Raw genomic sequence first — 19,727 nt, 5'->3', positions numbered from 1 at the left:
AGGCGAGTAGTCTTGCACCACATTATCTGAATTATCCAGATTATCTATAACAGATTCATAAAGGAATGGAATATGAGTATAAAAAACTTATCACGTACACATCAGTAAAGTTCAGGGTAAAGTTCATTATTGATATATGGGAAAGAAAATGGAGGAAGGAAGAATAATAAATAGGTTATAGCACCAATTACTAGGGTTTATGCTAGGGTACATACCGGTTTTAGGGTACATAACTGTTTAAATTTACGAACTCCTTGAGAAAAAAATAGCATCTTTAAAAATACATAATATCGTAATTCATAGAATTACAATTAATGGAATGCAGATGAAGTGAAGAAGCTCACTATGAAGAATGTGGGAAAGGAAATGGAGGTTAAGTTTTGGGGGGTACTTGGCTAGGGTACTTGGGGTTGTATTAGTTTACTTGTTCTAGCTTGCGCTACTTAGATTTGTATTTATCATGAAAAGAAAATTGCAACCCTTATTTTATTTTTAATGTAAAAATAAAACACTTGTAAAAGTCCACTTTGGAGTTCATTGATGTAAATACGACTAGTTTTAAAAATAAAAATAAAAGTATTTTTACCAGAAAATAAAAGTTTTTTTTTCACCTTTTAATGAAAACCTTTGTAGTCTTCGAAACTAAACGTACTTAAATTATTAAACTTAAAAGTGATCTCATCCAAGTATTTTATTTTTATAATTAAATCATGAAATTATTCCACAAATTATTTAATGTCGAATCAACAAATTAGCTAAATTTTTTATATAGAACTCATGGATCAACATAATTTTTAATATTAATCAAAAATGGATAGGTTTTACCACAATGTGACTGCCGAATCAATTAATGAAAATAATTTTTAATAGATAAAAATAAAAATAAAATATGTTTCGCACGTTGATGATATCGGAGCCCTTGATATTTGATATGGATCCCAAACATCCTGAGAGCAAAATGGCCAAACACAATTACGTAATCCTCGTCCAGGCAAAACCTATTTACCAACAGGGCGTCCTGATTTACCGGACCAATTTGTCATACCCGATAGGCCTGCGGGGGGTGGCCGCCCCTCTCCCCTCTCCCCTCCCCCCGGCATCCCTTAACCTCTTAATTCATGACCGAAAATCTGTTCGCTGCTTGTTTATTAATTCATACACTTTATAACGTTTAATTTTGGATTTCAACTGATAAGGATTTTTTAAATATATAATTGTATAACATTTTGGCTACATTGACCTAACATACTAGAGTATTAGATATAAGTCATATATTTTTTTTAATATTACCATAAAGCATTGCTTTCATTGTGGTATGGTATTATATTCCGTACTAAAAATATTAATTTTATATCAACTGACAAAGTTTTTTAAATTTATAATTCTATAACATTTTGGCTACATTGACCTTACATACTAGGGTATTAGATAAAAGTTGTTTTGTATATTTAAGCATCGTTTTCTTTGTGGTATGGTCATATATTCATACACTTTATAAAGGTTAATATTAGGTATGAACTGATAAAGCAATTTAAATTTATAAATCTATTACATTTTGGCTACATTGACCTTACATACTAGGGTATTAGATAAAAGTTATTTTGTATATTTAAGCATTGTTTTCTTTGTGGTATGGTCATATATTCATACACTTTAAAACGGTTTATTTTAAATATGAACTGATAAAGCTTTTTAAATTTACAATTCTATTCCATTTTGGCTACATTGGCCTTATTGAGATGTTTCATTTTATACTTAAAACATTGTTAACTTTTTGGTATTGTTTATAACGTTTAATTTAGGATATGAACTGATATTATTAAAAAAAAAATTTTAATTTATTTTGGCTCCATTGATTATATTGGGATTTCACTTTTAAATTCTTTTTTTTATTAAAAGTCTTCTTAAATTTACAGTATGGTAATACCCAAAACGTTTTGTTTTGGATATAAACTGAAAAAGCTACCAAACAATTATCGAATGCGCACTTCTATATGGCTCTGAATGCTGGATAATGTATAACACCTAAGCTAAGCATCTAGAAACTGCTGAAATGCGAATGCTTAGATGGTCAGCTAGATTGTCCCTCAGAGATGAAAATAAAGAGTTAGAGAAGCCTGGGTGTAACTGATATCAATAGTAAGGTAGAGGAAAAGCAATTGAGATGGTATGAATACAAATGACGTAGAGAACTTGAACATTTTGTAAACCAGGCAATCGCCATGGATCTTTCCCTAAAGACATCTAGAAGAAGAGCAAATAATTTATGGGTGCTACAGAAAGAAAACGTTAAAATGCATGAAGATGGCGATGTATATGATATAAGGACCTAAAACCTGAAGATGAGGAGAGATTACCCTAATAGTCTACAAAAACGATAAGTCGGAATGGAGCAAGGAAGAAGAATAATCGAATACGACATGGCCCAATGATGAGATCTCTTTTGAATTAACTTTGTATGTACAATGAATTAAGACAGTGACTATGATAACTAAGTAGTTCAAAATCAAAACGTGACAACTACAATCATTATATATTTTTAATATTTCAATTAAAAAATAAAAGTTATTTCGAGAAATAAAAATACTTTGTGTTTTGATCCACTCACATTTTTACTAACCAACTAGTTTCGGCAACAACCTGTTGCCGTCTTCAGGGTTTAATTTATGACAGAACTAGTTAGACTAGACGAAACTAGTTGGTTAATAATAGTGTGAGTGGATCAAAACACAAAGTATTTTTATTTCAAGAAATAATATATCAATATGATCCACAAAGTAAATGCTTTCAATATTCAAAACAAAAAATATAAGCACTAAATTTTAAATATTAAATTGTAATTAAAATGTGTTTAAACGAACCTTTTTTGGAAAATGTTTTACCATATAGAACTCAAGGTGTCAATACACTTATTCCCTGGACATCTGTATTTTTGGTTCTGTAGAACCGAGAGGCGAACGAGAGAGTAACGAGGAACATCGATACCAAGATCTTAGGGGCAATATGTTATAGTGTGTTGAGGTTTCTAGTAAAAAAAAGTATTTTATGCTACACATAGTTACAATTTTTTTTTAAACAGAGTTAAATTCCTTGTGAATGCTGGGAACAAAGTGAATGGTGCACTGAAATCAGTTATAGCTAATAAAAACCTATCAGCGGAAGCTAAACTAACAGTGCACAACGGAGTCCTGGTTCCAACTCTAATGTATGGAAGTGAAACACGGAGTTGGCAAAAGAAGAATTGAATGCAGTCGAAATGCAATCTCTCAGAAGAATGTGCGACAAAACGATGTATGATAGATGTGCAAATAGTGAAATAAGGAATGAATGCAAAGCTGAGATAAGCATTATCGATAAAATTAAGAAAGGTGTGTTGAGTTGGTTTGGACATGTAGAACGAATGAGTGAGGAAAGAACGGTAAAACAAATTTATGAGGCGAATGTTATTGGAAAAAGAAGCAGAGGAAGACCGAGAAAAACATGGCACGGTCAGGTATGCCAAATACTTGAAAGTGTCAGGTTAGGAGTCGTAACAATCGGCGGGTATGTATGAGGAGATGCATGAACGTGGAAGAGGCGAAGAATGTTTGCAAGGACAGAGTGGTGTGGCGCTCTATTCTCTCTGCCTACCCCTGCGGGGAAGCGGCGTGATGGCTTAGTTAAATTCCCTGTACTGAACGTCTAACGAAACCCTAAACTTAAAAATATTTTCCTTATGCATGTTTAGCTGCTTAAATAGGAAAACCTAAACTTTTTTTCGTTACTGATTTAATTTATTACTGGTGGAAGGATGAATCTTCACTGAATGCAATCTAAATACGATGTCTTTGATGAATTTACCGGAAAACTATGTGAAAAATAATTATTCGAATGGTAAAATAAGGACATAATGCAAGGCTGAGATAAACACTATCGACAAAATTAAGAAAGGTGTGCTGAGATGGTGGCGATTTTGGAAAGCAATGTTAAAAAAACTTGGCGTAATCAATTAATTCAAATAATTGAAAATGTTCTGCGTTAATGAGTTGCAATAATCGGTGTGTATATAAATATATTATAAATATATATATATATATATATATATATATATATATATATATATATATATATATATATATATATATATATATATATATATATATATATATATATATAAATATATAAATATATATATATATATATATATATAAATATATATATATATATATATATATATATATATATATATAAATATATATATATATATATATATATATATATATATATATATATATATATATATATATATATATATATATATATATATATATATATATATATTTATATATATATATATATATATATATATATATATATATATATATATATATATATATATATATATATATAAATATATATATATATATATATATATATATATATATATATATATATATAATATAATGTATATAGACATAATGCAAGGCTGAGATAAACACTATCGACAAAATTAAGAAAGGTGTGCTGAGATGGTGGCGATTTTGGAAAGCAATGTTAAAAAAACTTGGCGTAATCAATTAATTCAAATAATTGAAAATGTTCTGCGTTAATGAGTTGCAATAATCGGTGTGTATATAAATATATTATAAATATATTATATATATATATACATATATATATATATATATATATATATATATATATATATATATATATATATATATATATATATATATATATATATATATATATATATATATATATATATAAATATATAAATATATATATATATATATATATATATATATATATAAATATATATATATATATATATATATATATATATAAATATATATATATATATATATATATATATATATATATATATATATATATATATATATATATATATATATATATATATATATATATATATATATATATATATATATATATATATTTATATATATATATATATATATATATATATATATATATATATATATATATATATATATATATATATATATATATATATATATATATATATATATATATATATATATATATATATATATATATATATATATATATATATATATATATATATATATATATATATATATATATATATATATATATATATATATATATATATATATATATATATATATATGTATATTTATATATATATATATATATATATATATATATATATATATTATATATATATATATATATATATATATATATATATATATATATATATATATATATGTATATATGTATATATATATATATATATATATATATATATATATATATATATATATATATATATATATATATATATTTATATAAGAAAGTGCACGAATGTGGAAGAGACGAAAAAAAAAAGGGTGTTGTGATCTATATTCTCTTTCTACCCTTACGGGAAAGCAGTGTGGTAGTAAGTTATTAAGTTTTTTGGATTCAGAATATCGGATATTTAGATAAACGTAGAGAAAAAACATAATATTTTTTAAAATTAATTAACAACAACACCACGAGTATCTTTTGAAAATAAAAAAAAACATTTAAAAATAATGTATTTTATCTAACATGCCAAAAATCAATTTGTCTAGTATTTTATTTGTGTTCAATAAAAATGAAAATATAGTAAAATAAATTATTCTCAAATTAAAAACACAATTAATTTACGAGAATTTTCCTTCTTTCGAACGAGAGTACCTATCAACCTTTTTGTAGTTTTTTTTCTCTTGAGTCTGTCGCTGTCAATGCGGTGAAAATCCTGCTGGCACACTGAAGGGTCCTCAAATGATTGATGACGTATTGAAAATTGATTGATTGAGTACTTTTTGATGCACAGACCATTTGGGTAAAAAAAGTTTCGGACGAATGTCGCTAGGTGGCAGGAAATGTCTGTATTCAGGTGTCAAAAGTCAAATTATTTTTAAGGTGGTAACGTTGAGTAGATCGACTTTATATTTATCAATGTCTGCATTTTAAAGAAACATAATAAAAATCGTTGACATTTTATTTGCATGAAAGTAAGTACTTATATTTATGCGAGATTTTATCAAAGCAAACAGATGTTGGTTTGTATTAAATATTGAAAATAATAGACTCTCGAGCAACAATTATTTAAAAAAAAAATTGTTGAAGGTTTTTTTTTTCTTACAGATCATAGCACATGAAGTTTTCTTTTTATTTTTTTTAACTATTTTCAGTTTCCATTCTTTTTTATTCATTTCAAAAACAGATTGGTATGGTATTCTATTCTCTCCACCTTCCCCTGCGGGGAAGCAAAGCTATGTTTTTTTAGTTTTTAAGTTAGTTATTTGTCATCAATATTATTTATTGTAATCCCCCCCCCCATCCTGGAAATCGAACTCACGGCCTCCAGCACAGTAGCTAAAGCGCCAACCATTACATTACAATGTGGACATAATATTATTATTCTGTCATATGAATATAATTACATACAGTTAAATTTCTGTATAACTAAACAAGTAAAATCGTATGCGTATTTGCCATGTTTTTTTTAAAGAATAAATAATTAACTGATGTTCTGAAATGTGTACTTTGTGTTAACATTAAAACTCTGTGTCTGAAAACTGAAATAAAATCTGGAAAAACCTTTTTTTCATCGTCACTGAAAAGTTTACACTGTCACTTGACCGGACATTTCAAATTCACGTTTCAAGAATGAGTCCTTTAGTCGTATTTCAGTGATTTCGCATTCCTCTGTCACAGATATTACTCGGCGCTGTCAACGGTGAAATGTTTCCACGCTGAAAAATGTACGTTTTCTGTATTTCGAGAAAGATGCAAGTCACATTTATTCGAGAAATAAGTAAAAACATGTTACCCAGAAAAGGATTGCTATCGTGATAAACATGTAAGCTTAAAACATAATATTTTAGCTGCAGTAAAGTATTTACATGAAAAAACTATCAAAAGTCATTAAAAAAAAATATTAATAGATTTGTCAGTCCCTTTGTGGTAATATATCTGCACTTTTCATATTAATTAAGAAAAAAAAACTTTATTTTTAACGAAATAAACGATATTCTTTTTTTAACTGGCTAAAATATAAATAAAATGTTAAAACTTATTTAAATATACATACAATTCTTAATACTTACAAACAAAAACATGTTAATGTTTACAGGTGACTAATTTTTTCTTCAAAGTAAAATTGCAGCTGGCAGACTTAACGTAACGTAACGTTTTAAAAATACATAATTCAAATGTACTTTTTCAGGGACTTTGTACAGCCCCATCACGTACAACGTCGGCCCCAAAAAGGAACGATTTAAAAATCCGTTGTGTAACATTCTCATTATTATGGTAATTTACTGCGAGCGAGTGAATTTAAAATGAGAAAAAAAGTGTATCAAATTCGACTTATATACTTAATGCCGCCCTGGAGGCAAACAGTACCGTTATAGGTTCGTAAGACTGGATTCAAAACCAATTATCTCTCAAAATGCTTATGACAACGCTTAACTAAACCGGATTAGTGAGTCCATAATTCAGCACGTGCCATACCAGGGCAAGACACCTTAAAAGGTGGAAAAAACCTAAGGAAATTATAAAAATTTAATAATCAATTATGCTACCAGCATATTATGAGATATTATCTTTAAAAATAAATAAATTTTATGTGCTTAGTCAATTTAAAGACGAAAAATGTTTTTTTTGCCTATATTTTCCATAAATATTAATTTAACAGATTCCCAATCCTTCTTAGATTAATTCCATAAAATAGCTCGAAAAAATGAAATTGCTTGAATGTCAATTTATAGAAAAAGGATGGTATTAACATATATTCAAAACATAAACTTTCAGTTTCTCCATTCTATCTTTTCAGAATCTAAATTGCTCCTTCGAAGACCTTTCCAGATCTGAAATGTAGAGCTGTACTATCTTAATAGGTGTAAAAAAATAACATGTAAGTAATGTAAAAAGGGAAAGTTATCTTCTTTATGAAAAAAATGGTTGGTAAAATGTATGTTGAAAACTCGAAAATTGTAAATCTTAGACTTCTTCTTCCATTAATTGATTCGGCAGTCACTTTGTAGTAAAATCTATCCATTTTTAATTAATGTTTTACTAAGTAAATACCACTATTTCTTCTTCTTCTTTTAAAAACCTTTATCCCCAACAAATAATGCATGTGTGGTATGCACTCTTATGACGCAGTGCTGTTTTGATAATGTATGATATATCTTACTAAATTGCATAAAGGCAAGGTGTGCAGTGTTGAACTTTTTATACCAGTCCAGGGTGATAAAAAAACATGAGAGTGAAAATCACCCATATTTATTTTAACCCCCTATTGGATCGGACCCGAGACCTAAACACGGTAGCCAAACGCTCTTACGACTACACTACAAAAGTGAAAAAAAAAACATATTGTTAAGTTAAGATTTCAAAACCCAGATTCACGAACAAGGATTTCAGTTCACCCAAAATATTGTGTATATTAAAATAATTTTAAATGAATTCATTGATAATATAAATTACTTAAATCGTAAAATCTAAGTCGTGGTAGCAGGCGGGTTTAAACATTTATCATTTAAATTTGTGAAATTCACTTTACGGTTCATAGATGAATAAAATATATTCATATTAAATGAATAAAAACATGTTTTAAATAACATTGAACAGTAGGTATATTACTTGACACTCCGAAGGAAATATCGAATATTTTACACGGACAAAAGCTCCATTATCAAACAGTCGTGGAATGGGGTTTAGAAAGGCCTAACAATTATTACATCGGGGAATGATTTATCGGCAGAAATGGTGTTTTTGTAATCCTACTGGCTTGTATGAGTTACGTATTACGTATACTCGTATAAGGCAGTCTTCTAAATTTCAGGGTAGGTTGCAAAAAGTAAATTCAAACCATACTTTTACGTCTGTTATACGTGTGCGTTAGAAATATGTTTGAATATCAATTTCGCTAACAACATTTAAAACTTCATAAATTGATCGGCAATCAATTTGTCGTAACATCTTTTAATTTAACAAAACTATTACATATGCAATGGTCTTGGATCCTTCATAAATCTCTCATCTGATGGTGATTCAATCCACCAAACTTCCAAAACTATTGAATTTTAATACTATCCACACGTAAAAGAGATCCGAAACCATTGCAAATATACAAGTTTTATAAATAATTGCAAAATAGAAGTTCCAAAATGGTCACAATGGCAAACGTTACACTAGCATATAAAGTGATCGCTTAAGCCAGCCGAATGGAAGTTCCTTATTCGTGGTATGCTCAGACTTCCATCTTTTTTCTTAAAAAAAAATACATATTTCATCTCCAGTTATGAATTTTTTTATATGTGTATCGTCAGTTGGAAGGACAATCCAGTGTCTGATGTACCATGTAACTATGAGAAGGAGAGAAGGATAACTGTTTGTTAAAAAATATTTTCTCTTTCTGATAAACAAGAGTACGTATACAAACCATGATTAAAACAATTTATGACATAGGTACTTTTTCAAAAAGCTTTGAGGCTGCGATTTAAGCAAAACAATCATAGGTCACTACACCCCCCCGCGTGTTCGCGGTCGATTAATTTCAGGACTGGTTTCGGATTATCGGAAAATAATAAATACCCCCTAAATCCTGCACCCAAGAAGGTTCTATTGAACGGAATGAATCGATAAATGTAGGTAGGCTCTACACTCGCCGGATCTTCCGCTCTTTTAGCACTCGCGAGCCTTATTGAATACTCTCTTCGATGGGAAAATTTTCATGAAAAGCCTGCGTTTAGCTGGATCCCTGAAAAGTGATCCTGCTGAAAAAGGGCGATAAGAGCTTTAATTTTAAAACATGAAAAAAATGTTACTTGAAAAACTTGTTGTTTAAGATTATAAGTATTGGTTTACCAAGATTTGTATAAAGTCAAAGTAATTTATGAAATTTTCATTTACAATTTTCAACTTAATAACAGATACTGGATCAAGAGTTTTTAAAAAAAAGAACAGTACATTATTAGTTGTGTCTATGTAATTTATATAAAGATATTTCGTAAAATTTCTTTTCGGTGCTAACATATTTGGATTTCTATCTCATCTAGTGACATTGACCTAAAAAAGTAGTTACTTTTTTTCCGAATTATATTTATACCTTATTATAGTTCCTCACTGTTGCATTCACTAAACTTTTTAGATTTTTTTTTCACCATAAGTTTTAATAGAAAGAAATACTTATTTAAGCAAAAATATTTTTTCCAATTAGAACTTAGATACAGGTATTCAATCAATTTTGCCTGTATGTAATTTATTTATATCTTTTAAATAATATAAAATAAATTAATATATCTACATTATTAAAATGTTAAAAAATAATAATGAAAGACTTAAACTCAGTGTATCAATTGGTATAATTAGGATTTTTTTATTTAAAATATGTTAACCATCATAAATTAAATTATATGTAATAAAGGATTTTTTAAAATTACATTAAACGATCACTATATTGTGTAATTATAACAGTCAAATGGAGGTAGGATTTTTTTATTCCTTGATAACTCTTTATCTGTTTTCACTACAAGAAAATATAAACGAATACGAAATTTTCGTTGCGATATATTCCAAATATCTCTTTGAATTATAATTTTATAATATAATCTAATTGCGTCAAGTATTTTTTGGACGAATAATTTCGAAATTTGAGGATACAAAATAGACCGAGTAAACGTACATTTACCAACCTTAGATTTTAAATAACTGAAACAAGTAGTCATTATAAACTCAAGTGGTATAAAAACAGGTGTTTCCTTAATCATTTTAACATGTCTTACCACAAAGTAAATGCCAAAACAATAAATAAAAACCTTAAATTTGTTTTAAAAATATCACCCTTCAATGATTCTAATTTGCTAAGTTTTTTTTTTTAAGTTGTTATAATATTTTATAAACTTTTAATAAAATATCAATCCTTTTGAACAATTAAAAATACACAAACGAATTTAGTAAGGGAAATTTTATTTTCTGAAAGTGAATTATCAATTAACGCGCAAAATCGCTTAAAAAGGCTACCAAAACACATTTTATTCGTATTTAACAAGCTGTTTCAACATTTTGAAATGAGTTTTTCCACCAACCGAGTTATTTTCAGCATTTTGGTCTATTTCTCAATACAATATTTCACTCAGTTAAAAAAATGAAATGGATTTATCACCGAATCTCCGTATTGATGACTAAACGTGTGATAAATTATGACGAACATATTTTCCAAAACATAACTCTTCTGTTATATACGACTGCGTGTCAGTTCATCCCAGTGACCAAAAATTTCAATAAATTTGATTTATTTCACTATTTTTACCATCCGCTAGCGTCAAACCGGACGGATGAACAAAATACATGGTTTCCTTGTAATCACATAATAACTTTTTAACAAATTCTTTTGTTAGTCCAGTTCCGTAAATGTTAAATGGAAAACGGAAGTAAATATTTGTATTTTGTATATTAAAAGCATTGTTAACTTTGTTTAATGCTGCATTTATTTAAGTAGTATTACACAAAGTGAAAGATGAATGATAAGGAGATTGAAAATATTTATGTTTAAAAATACTTCATTTGAAGACGCGAGTTTCACGTTTATTGTACAAACAGCCAAATAACATTTTCTAGAAGCTGCCAAGCGTTAATTCGGCTGCTTGTACGTTTATTGTATAAGCAGCCAAATTAACGCTTGATCTTCGAATTGGCTAGGTGCATAGGGCCTCGAGTTGAGACAGTGTTCAACTTCAACTCTCATTACAGGAGTAAGTATCATCATAGGGGGTGATTCTAGGACCATGTGCTTTCATATTTGTGAATAATCTTAAATTTCACCAAGTTTTGATTATAATATGAGACTCATCTTTTTCAAATTAAGTAGCCTTTAATTTTAATTTCAATTTGTATAAAACTAGCTTTCTTACTTGACAGAAAAATCATCTTGTTTTTTGTGTGTGGAGTAAAAATGGGTACGTAAATTTTAATTTACAATATTTTGAAATCACAATTTAAAAAAATCAGTAATTGAAAATAAAACAAAAACGTTAAATGAAGGGCCGTGCTAATAATAACCTTTCGAATTGAAATTATATTTAATTGAATATTCAAATCTTATTACGGTGACATCTATGGCTAAAACCATAGATGTTACCGACGAAAAATCATGGACCAAAATTGTCTGTATACATAAAAATCATAATAGATTTAAAGAAAAAGCGGTATTTAAGAAGTGAAATTTAAATTGAAAATATAAAGATATTTCATCAAAATGATTGCTGAATCCATTAAAAATTTCATCATTTATTCATACTGGTATCAGATACTGAATAGTTCACAAAAAAATACACACACACATAATGGTAAATATATTTTCCATATTATTTTTTGACATCTGATAAAGATAAAGAAAAATATGGAGGTCTCGGGGTGACGACCGTCATACGCTGGTTTAAGTGATCACTTTACATACATGTAACATTCACCAATTCTACCCATTATTGACAACCACACTACTCAAATTATTGGAAAATTTCTATAAATATGAACCAATTTCGAAACACTGTTCACGAATCACTAGAACTTATCTAGAGACATCTATTGGTGAGATGAAAAGAAAAGAAAATAATATGAAAAATAATTCCTTTAATTGAAGATAATCCAGTTTTTGAACAAGTATTTGGAAACACTCACAATGTTGTATATATATTTTCACATACCCGAGTGATTCGTTAAACTGTTCGACATCAATGTTTAACATGAAAGAAACCACACTGAAAGGAGGATATCGAACTATGTAGGAACTCTATCTTTGCACGTTCAACCTTTTTTTAAATGAAGTAATGGCAAAGTGCACTTAAAATTCTCACAAAGGTTTACTGGAAACGTTGCAAGGACTATTATTTTCTCCTGAATTCAACAAGTTAATCCCTTACGTCTAGTTTAAGTCCTTTTTTATATCCTAATCCTTTAAACGTGAAAGTTCTTAGCTTTTCTCATTTAGTGAAAGATTTAAGATAAACTTAACTTCGACATTATTAGTCAAATGAATTCATTAATGAAAAATAAAAAGCTTGTGACTTGTTTTTTTTTTATAAATGACGTTTTTCAATTAATTTTTACTTTTTATTTTTAGTTTTGAAAATCTTTAAAAAGCTTATCTACTAATCACGCTACTTTCCCCGAAGGAATAAGTAGAAAGAGACTAACGATTTATTAATTTGTCTTTGCTAACCATCTTCGCAACTCCCACACTCATATAATACAAACACGCCAATTTTTCCGATTCCTGACCTGAATACTCGAAAGTATTTAAAATACTTAGTCACGTCAAGTTTTTCTCTGTCTTCCTCTGCTTCTATTACCAGCCACAAATCTCCCATAAATTTGTTTTACCATCCATTTTGTCACTCATTCGATTCACATATCCAAACCATCTAAACACACCTATCTTAATGGTTATCTCAGCCTTGCAATATTTCCTTATTTCCTCATTTGAGCATCTTTACTCTATACTTTCAACCTTTTTTTACTCCATGCTTCATTTCCAAAATATTTAAATTAATATTCAAAATCATCTGATTCACATATCTAAACCATCTCTACACACTTTGAAAATAAGAAAAGCGAAAATCGGATAAGAGAAAATTAAAAAAGGAATCAGTTAAGTAAAATAAAAATCTTTGAAAAGGAAAATGAACATATGTATGGTATCTTCACTTCAAAGTTTACTTCGTGTGTAAGCTATATTTAAGTAAACTTATCTACATATGGATAAACTTTTAGCAAATGTTTAAATTATTTCGCTACACGCTTGACTTTGAAATTAATTTTGCTATTAGAGTGTAGACATGAAAAAAATGAAGGAGAGGGTTGCATGGATTTTAAAGGATATTTAGTTTAGGATACAGGTACCTACTATATCCAATCCTTTTCAAAAAAAATAATAATTTATATTTATTACGTTGTTAATTTAATCAAAGCCGTCTTTGAAAGTCCATAAAAATGCTAAAATAAAAGATTAAAGTCGTTATAAAACCAAACTTAAAGTAAAGAACTGACAACTAAAGATTTTTCATTATTTTAATAAAAAATATGAAAAATAAATCCAAATTTTTATATACATGATGATTAGTATCAGGACTGTATTGTGAACAGCCAAATAAGCCACCATTATTTTTAATCTCTTTCATAATATATCTTCATCAACCCTTATCCGCACCCAATGGTGCATAGGGCACTGCATAATACAAACGCAGTGTTATCTTGATCGTTAACATATTTAGAAAAGGTGATCAGCCCTTCACTTCAGGTACTAGTCCAGGGTAATATGGAATAAATATTAGAGTGAAAAAATCACTTTTATTTATTTGACCCCCCCCTGGGAATCGAACCCGGGACCTCCAGAACGGTAGCCAAGCGTGCTGACTATTACACTACGGAGGCAGACATATATGTATACTATATATAAAGATTATTTATTATAAACGCGTATTTTGGTTCTATTATAATTGGAAAATTCTGAGATTTTAATTTTCAATTAAGTATTTACTACGTTTTTCACTTTTGACTGAACGCAAACGACGAACTTCATGATATTAAAAGGTTAAAAAACATATAATTTGAGAAAACGTAAGTATGAACTTTGCAAAACATAGCGCCCTCAATAATCAATCATTCGCAAAAGTTCGTAATTTCATTATTACGCGCAAAATTTCGCACGCTGTGTGAAAATTTCTCAATTTCAAAAGATGCTAAATCCAATTTATGCTCCACTACGTCTCCTTACAATATTACACTTTATTTTTTATAAAATATTACAATGTCGTTTATTCACCTTTCAAAGAACATCGATCTTTTTGTGTCTTATTTTTTTTATCATTGAAATAACATTCTCTCGAAAATTTTACCCTCCCATATCTAACCAGCATATTGTTAATTACTAATTTAAGTAAAATCTTTAAAAATTATAAAAAAATAAAAAAAATATGCAAAAAGATAAATCCACTCACATAAACTAAAATTATAAAACCCAGTTCCACATAAAGGCCAAAAAATGAATTATTTGAAAATTATGAAATCCACAAAAACTTAAATTCTAATAATAATTTAATAAATAATATATTGTTTTCACCTTTGCTTTCCATTTTTCTTTTATATTCCAACTCCGACCCTTAACTAACCCCGCCTCCCCCTTACTTATCTCTCTTCCTTATTTGTAGAATAGATAATTATTTATGTTTTAGTTAATATTAAGACCTGAAGACGGAAGAAAAGTTTCCGAAACTTATTTTTTTTTTAAACCCTTATCCGCACCCCAATGGTGCATAGGGCACTGCTTCATATAAACGCAATGTTATCTTGATCGTTTACACATGAAGGAAAGGTGATCAGCCCTCCAGCTTCAGGTACCAGTCCAGGGTAATATTGAATAAATATTAGAGTGAAAAAATCACTTATATTTATTAAACCCCCCTGGGAATCGAACCCGGGACCTCCAGAACGGTAGGCGAGCATGCTGACCATTACACTACGGAGGCGGACAAAAATCTATAAATAAGATATAAAATAAATTGTTTTTTATAGATTTTTAATATATTTTTTTTGCTTCACAAGTATTGTGGAATTAAGCATACAGAAATGTTTTCTTATTTTTTTCATTTTATTAGACTGAGCCACAACAATGCGCGGCCGAATACAGCTATTATGAAATAATTCTAATAAAATAATTTTATATACTTAATTATATTTCAGGAAATCATTAACTGCAAAAAATAATAAAGTAAAGGAAGAATGCAAGACTGAGAGGCGAAGATTGTTTACAATGACAGATTGGTATGGCGTTCAATTCTCTCCGCCTACCCCTGCTGGGAATTCAATTAAGTCAACTGCACACTGCGGGGCTTTTCGGGAACCGAGCCTGCATTTTGTTAAACTACAACATTTGAAAATAGACATTCTCACGATATGATTGAATTATTTGTCATCCATTTCATCTTCACAACTCCTTTGTCCGCCCATCCTGTGGCCACGGAGCACAATGCAACATGACCCTTTTGTGTCTACCGACCTTGTGTGGACGGCTAAATTAGAGTAACATACAGTACGAGTATGTACTCAACATTATGGGAGATTAATTCATTTAGCGCAGATCCGCAGACTGATTCGACCGGGGATTAAACTGTCTGCGTGCTTAGTATAGTACAATGGGTAACTAATTGTCATGTATAACCATGTTGGCAATGTCCTCTCGAATGACGAAAAATTGCGCGTGAATACATCAGAGAGAAATGAAACTTCTTATGTACGTATGTAATAATAAATGAGAGATTTGGTGACATTGTAATTTCTATCGGCTATACTGATATTAAACCTCCCTTCCCGGTGTTGTGTACCTTGTACACATTGCTTCTAATAACCATAATAACCATTTTCTATACTTAAATATAATAAGTACAAAGCTAAAATTTTAGGTATTCCTCCATAACATATTAACGCATTGATTTAAAAAATAATTTTAATAATAATCAGAATTTATCGGGTACATCGGAGGTATTTTGTGAAAATCAGAAACAAATTCGCGTATAAATAGCGCGTGAAGAGTGTGCGGGAACCGCGACACTATATTCGCATCTCACTCTTGCATATTTGAACTGTGTAAGCGTGAAGAGCTCAAAGCTGAATGTTCTCTGGCTCGCTAGCGAGCTAGCGTCAGTAGCTCTTGAGCTTTCGACAAGAGTCGGCCTATGTTCCGTGAGCGTTGCTGGATGTTTTTTTTTATGTTTTCAGCAAATAAATCTGATTTTTTTACTTCATTTATAATTAATTAAGGGGATTAGCCATGAATGTCAGTATTTTTCCGATTTAAAATCGCAAATTTTTTATTGTGTAGTGACTACCCAACACCGGCACGCGCGTTTTATTTTAGCACCGGAATGGAAATGTTAACTGTTTACGAATACAATCAAACAATTACTTAATTTCAGAGAAATCCGAAAATTCGAATTTTCCAAAATAAATCCAGATTTGCAATCTGTAATCAATGTCCAATGCTGTACTGGAAGAAAATATTTATTCATAATTAACTCTACAAAATATGTATTCATAATTAACGGTACAATACTGCATAACTACAACATTAAATACAATTGCATATAGCGGTTTCGATTAAATAATAATGTTGTTTTTGGTATAAAGGTTTCTCATTACAATCGTAATAGTTTTTATTGCAAAAACGCAAATATGTACATTTCGACCTTTAATTTGTTCCATACTATATTTCTAATGATATGTTTTATGCTAATTTGCTTGTAAAATACATCTCCCTTGTATAATGTTTATTATTATAAGCATTGCATTGTACGGTATGAACAGGCTTAGATCATATAAGTGAGGATACATTATTGTAATTTTGTATATCATGAAATTAATGCATTTTTTTTCGTAAAATTTGGGTCAACTATTTTAACTAATGCTGAAAAAATATATTAGGTAAAAAAAAAACATTTTTTTATTTTTTTTTAGTAATCTGATTAAAAAATTTGACTCCATTTAGAAATGTTTGAATTTCATTACTTGATACTTTTCATGTTTTTATTTTTTTTCGCTTATTTCTTTTTCAACTGGAAAAATTAACGATTTTAGTTTTAAAGGATGAAGCGTCATGAGATTTATGATATATTTGTATGTATGGGTTCCAAAAAAATGTGTAGTAGTACTGCGGTTGTCAATCATGGGTAGAATGGTTAATGTTACACGTGTGTAAAGTGATCACTTAACCAGTCTATGATAGGTCATAAGCCCTGTAAATACCCAGACTTCCATATTCTTGAGATATCAAAACTGTAAAATGAAAATTATTCAGACGCAAATATTTTTATCACGCAAATACACAGCCTGTTCCAAGTATGTATTTCATTACACAGGAGTAACTTTTATTATCTTTTTTTTGTATGTCAAAATGTTAAAACATAATGTATGAACAGTCTGTAGGTGGCGGTGTTTCATTCCCACGATTGTGTTGTTAACAAATTGATTTATTTTCCGTTTGTGTTCCTTCCAGACACGGAGGGCGACGCGTCGAGCGTGGAGGGCGGCGGCGGGGGCGGCGGCGGCGAGGGGCGCGGCGTGGCGGAGCTGCTGCTGCCGCAGTACGCGCTGCTGACGGGCGGCCGCTCCCGGGACGGCTGCCCGCTCATCACCTTCCCGGACCACTCCAACTTCCACCAGCTCGCCGCCCACGAATACCAAAGATTGCTCCTGTACCTGACCTCGGTTCCCTCGTAAGGACTAACATATATATTTGTATATGAGAAAAGACTTTTAACACACTGTTTGCGGGAAATGCTTAAAACCTGTTAAATACTGTTGGTAGAGAGCGGTGGATGCTTATAAGTGTTATATTTGCTTTTTTTTTATACAGCGTGAGACACCAAAAAACATTGTACAGATCGCAGTTCGGGTTTGCGGTTAGTTGTAATTAGGTTACTTAGAAAGACCGAGGAAAACCTGGCACAATCAGGTATGTCAAATACTTGAAAGCGGCCGGGTCAGGAGTCGTAATAATCGTCGGGTAATTATGAGGAGATGCATGAATGTAGAAGAGGCGAAGATTGTTTGCAAAGACAGAGTGGCATCGATTCTCTGTACCTACTCCTGCAGGGAAGCGGCGTGATGGTTAGTTAGTTAGTTAGTTAGTTAGTGATTAGTATACTAATTAGAGTCTGGGTTGATGAAAAATCCGCTGCCAACAATGTGTTAATTACAGTAAAAAAAAATTGTAAATCAAATGCATTATTAACTTTGTGGTAATAATGCATTTGATATACAATTTTTATTAATAAAACTTTAATCAAAACTCCTGATGATAATTATGATCATTTTACTCTTCAAAAAAATCTTGATAAACTTCAATTGTGGTGCTCTAGAATTGCACTTTATCTAAATCTTGAAAAGTGCCATATCATGCGATTCTTTAGAATAAAAAACCATTCATTTTTCAATATAGTATCAACGGGATTACCTTATCAAGTGTCCAGAGGATAAAAGATTTGGGTGTCATCTTTGATGATTAATTGTCATTTGCAGCGCATATCAGTGAGATGGTAAACAAAGCATCTAAAATGCAATTAGGGCAACAAGGGATTTTAAATCTATTGATGCATTGAAGTCCCTGTATGTTGCCTTAATTAGAAGTCAATTGGAATACAGCTCCACAGTCTGGTCTCCTCATTATGCTATACACGCTGACAGCGTAGATGGAGTACAACACAAGTTCCTTAGATACATTAATTTTAAACTAAATATACCCATTGTTGAGTTAGATTATAATTGCATAATGAAGCGGCTTAAATTCATAAATCTTAGTGATAGAAGGGTAATTACTGATCTGGTCCTGTTATATAAAATTCTTAACAATTTTTTGGACAGCCCTGATCTCCTAAATCAAATAAGGCTTAGCGTGCGTCTAAGAGGTACTAGGCAAAAATCTGTATTCGCAGTATTAATAAATAAATAAATAAGTAAGAGAAAATAACACTTTCCTTATCATTCACTGTTCACTTTGTGTAATAACACTTTTAAGTGGTATTACAAAAAGTGAATGATCAGTGATAAGTGTAAGTCGCTCTCCAAGTACAAGAGCTTGGTAAAAATGTCTAGTTAATAAATTAAAATGTAATATTTCACATAAACGTGGATCTCCGGTGTCTCACCTG

General features: G+C 29.7%; 1 protein-coding gene across 1 annotated transcript in view; it reads left to right on the top strand.

Moving 5' to 3' along the window:
* Positions 1–904: 904 nt before the first annotated feature.
* Positions 905–19,727, top strand: part of LOC148304125 (guanine nucleotide exchange factor DBS-like) — a 28,317-nt gene continuing 9,494 nt past the window's right edge. The window contains exons 1-2 of the mRNA XM_088268811.1: positions 905–1,096; positions 18,004–18,293. Of these exons, the coding sequence (XP_088124937.1) occupies positions 905–1,096; positions 18,004–18,293 (482 nt within the window). The remainder of the gene's footprint in view (positions 1,097–18,003; positions 18,294–19,727) is intronic.

Source organism: Brachycentrus maculatus, unplaced genomic scaffold (assembly GCF_059751285.1).
Source record: "Brachycentrus maculatus isolate JH-2025_06_01 unplaced genomic scaffold, ASM5975128v1 h1tg000329l, whole genome shotgun sequence".
Taxonomy (NCBI): Eukaryota; Metazoa; Arthropoda; class Insecta; order Trichoptera; family Brachycentridae; genus Brachycentrus; species Brachycentrus maculatus.
Note: the sequence above shows the minus strand (reverse complement) of the source record. Positions and strands in the feature narration are given on the sequence as shown.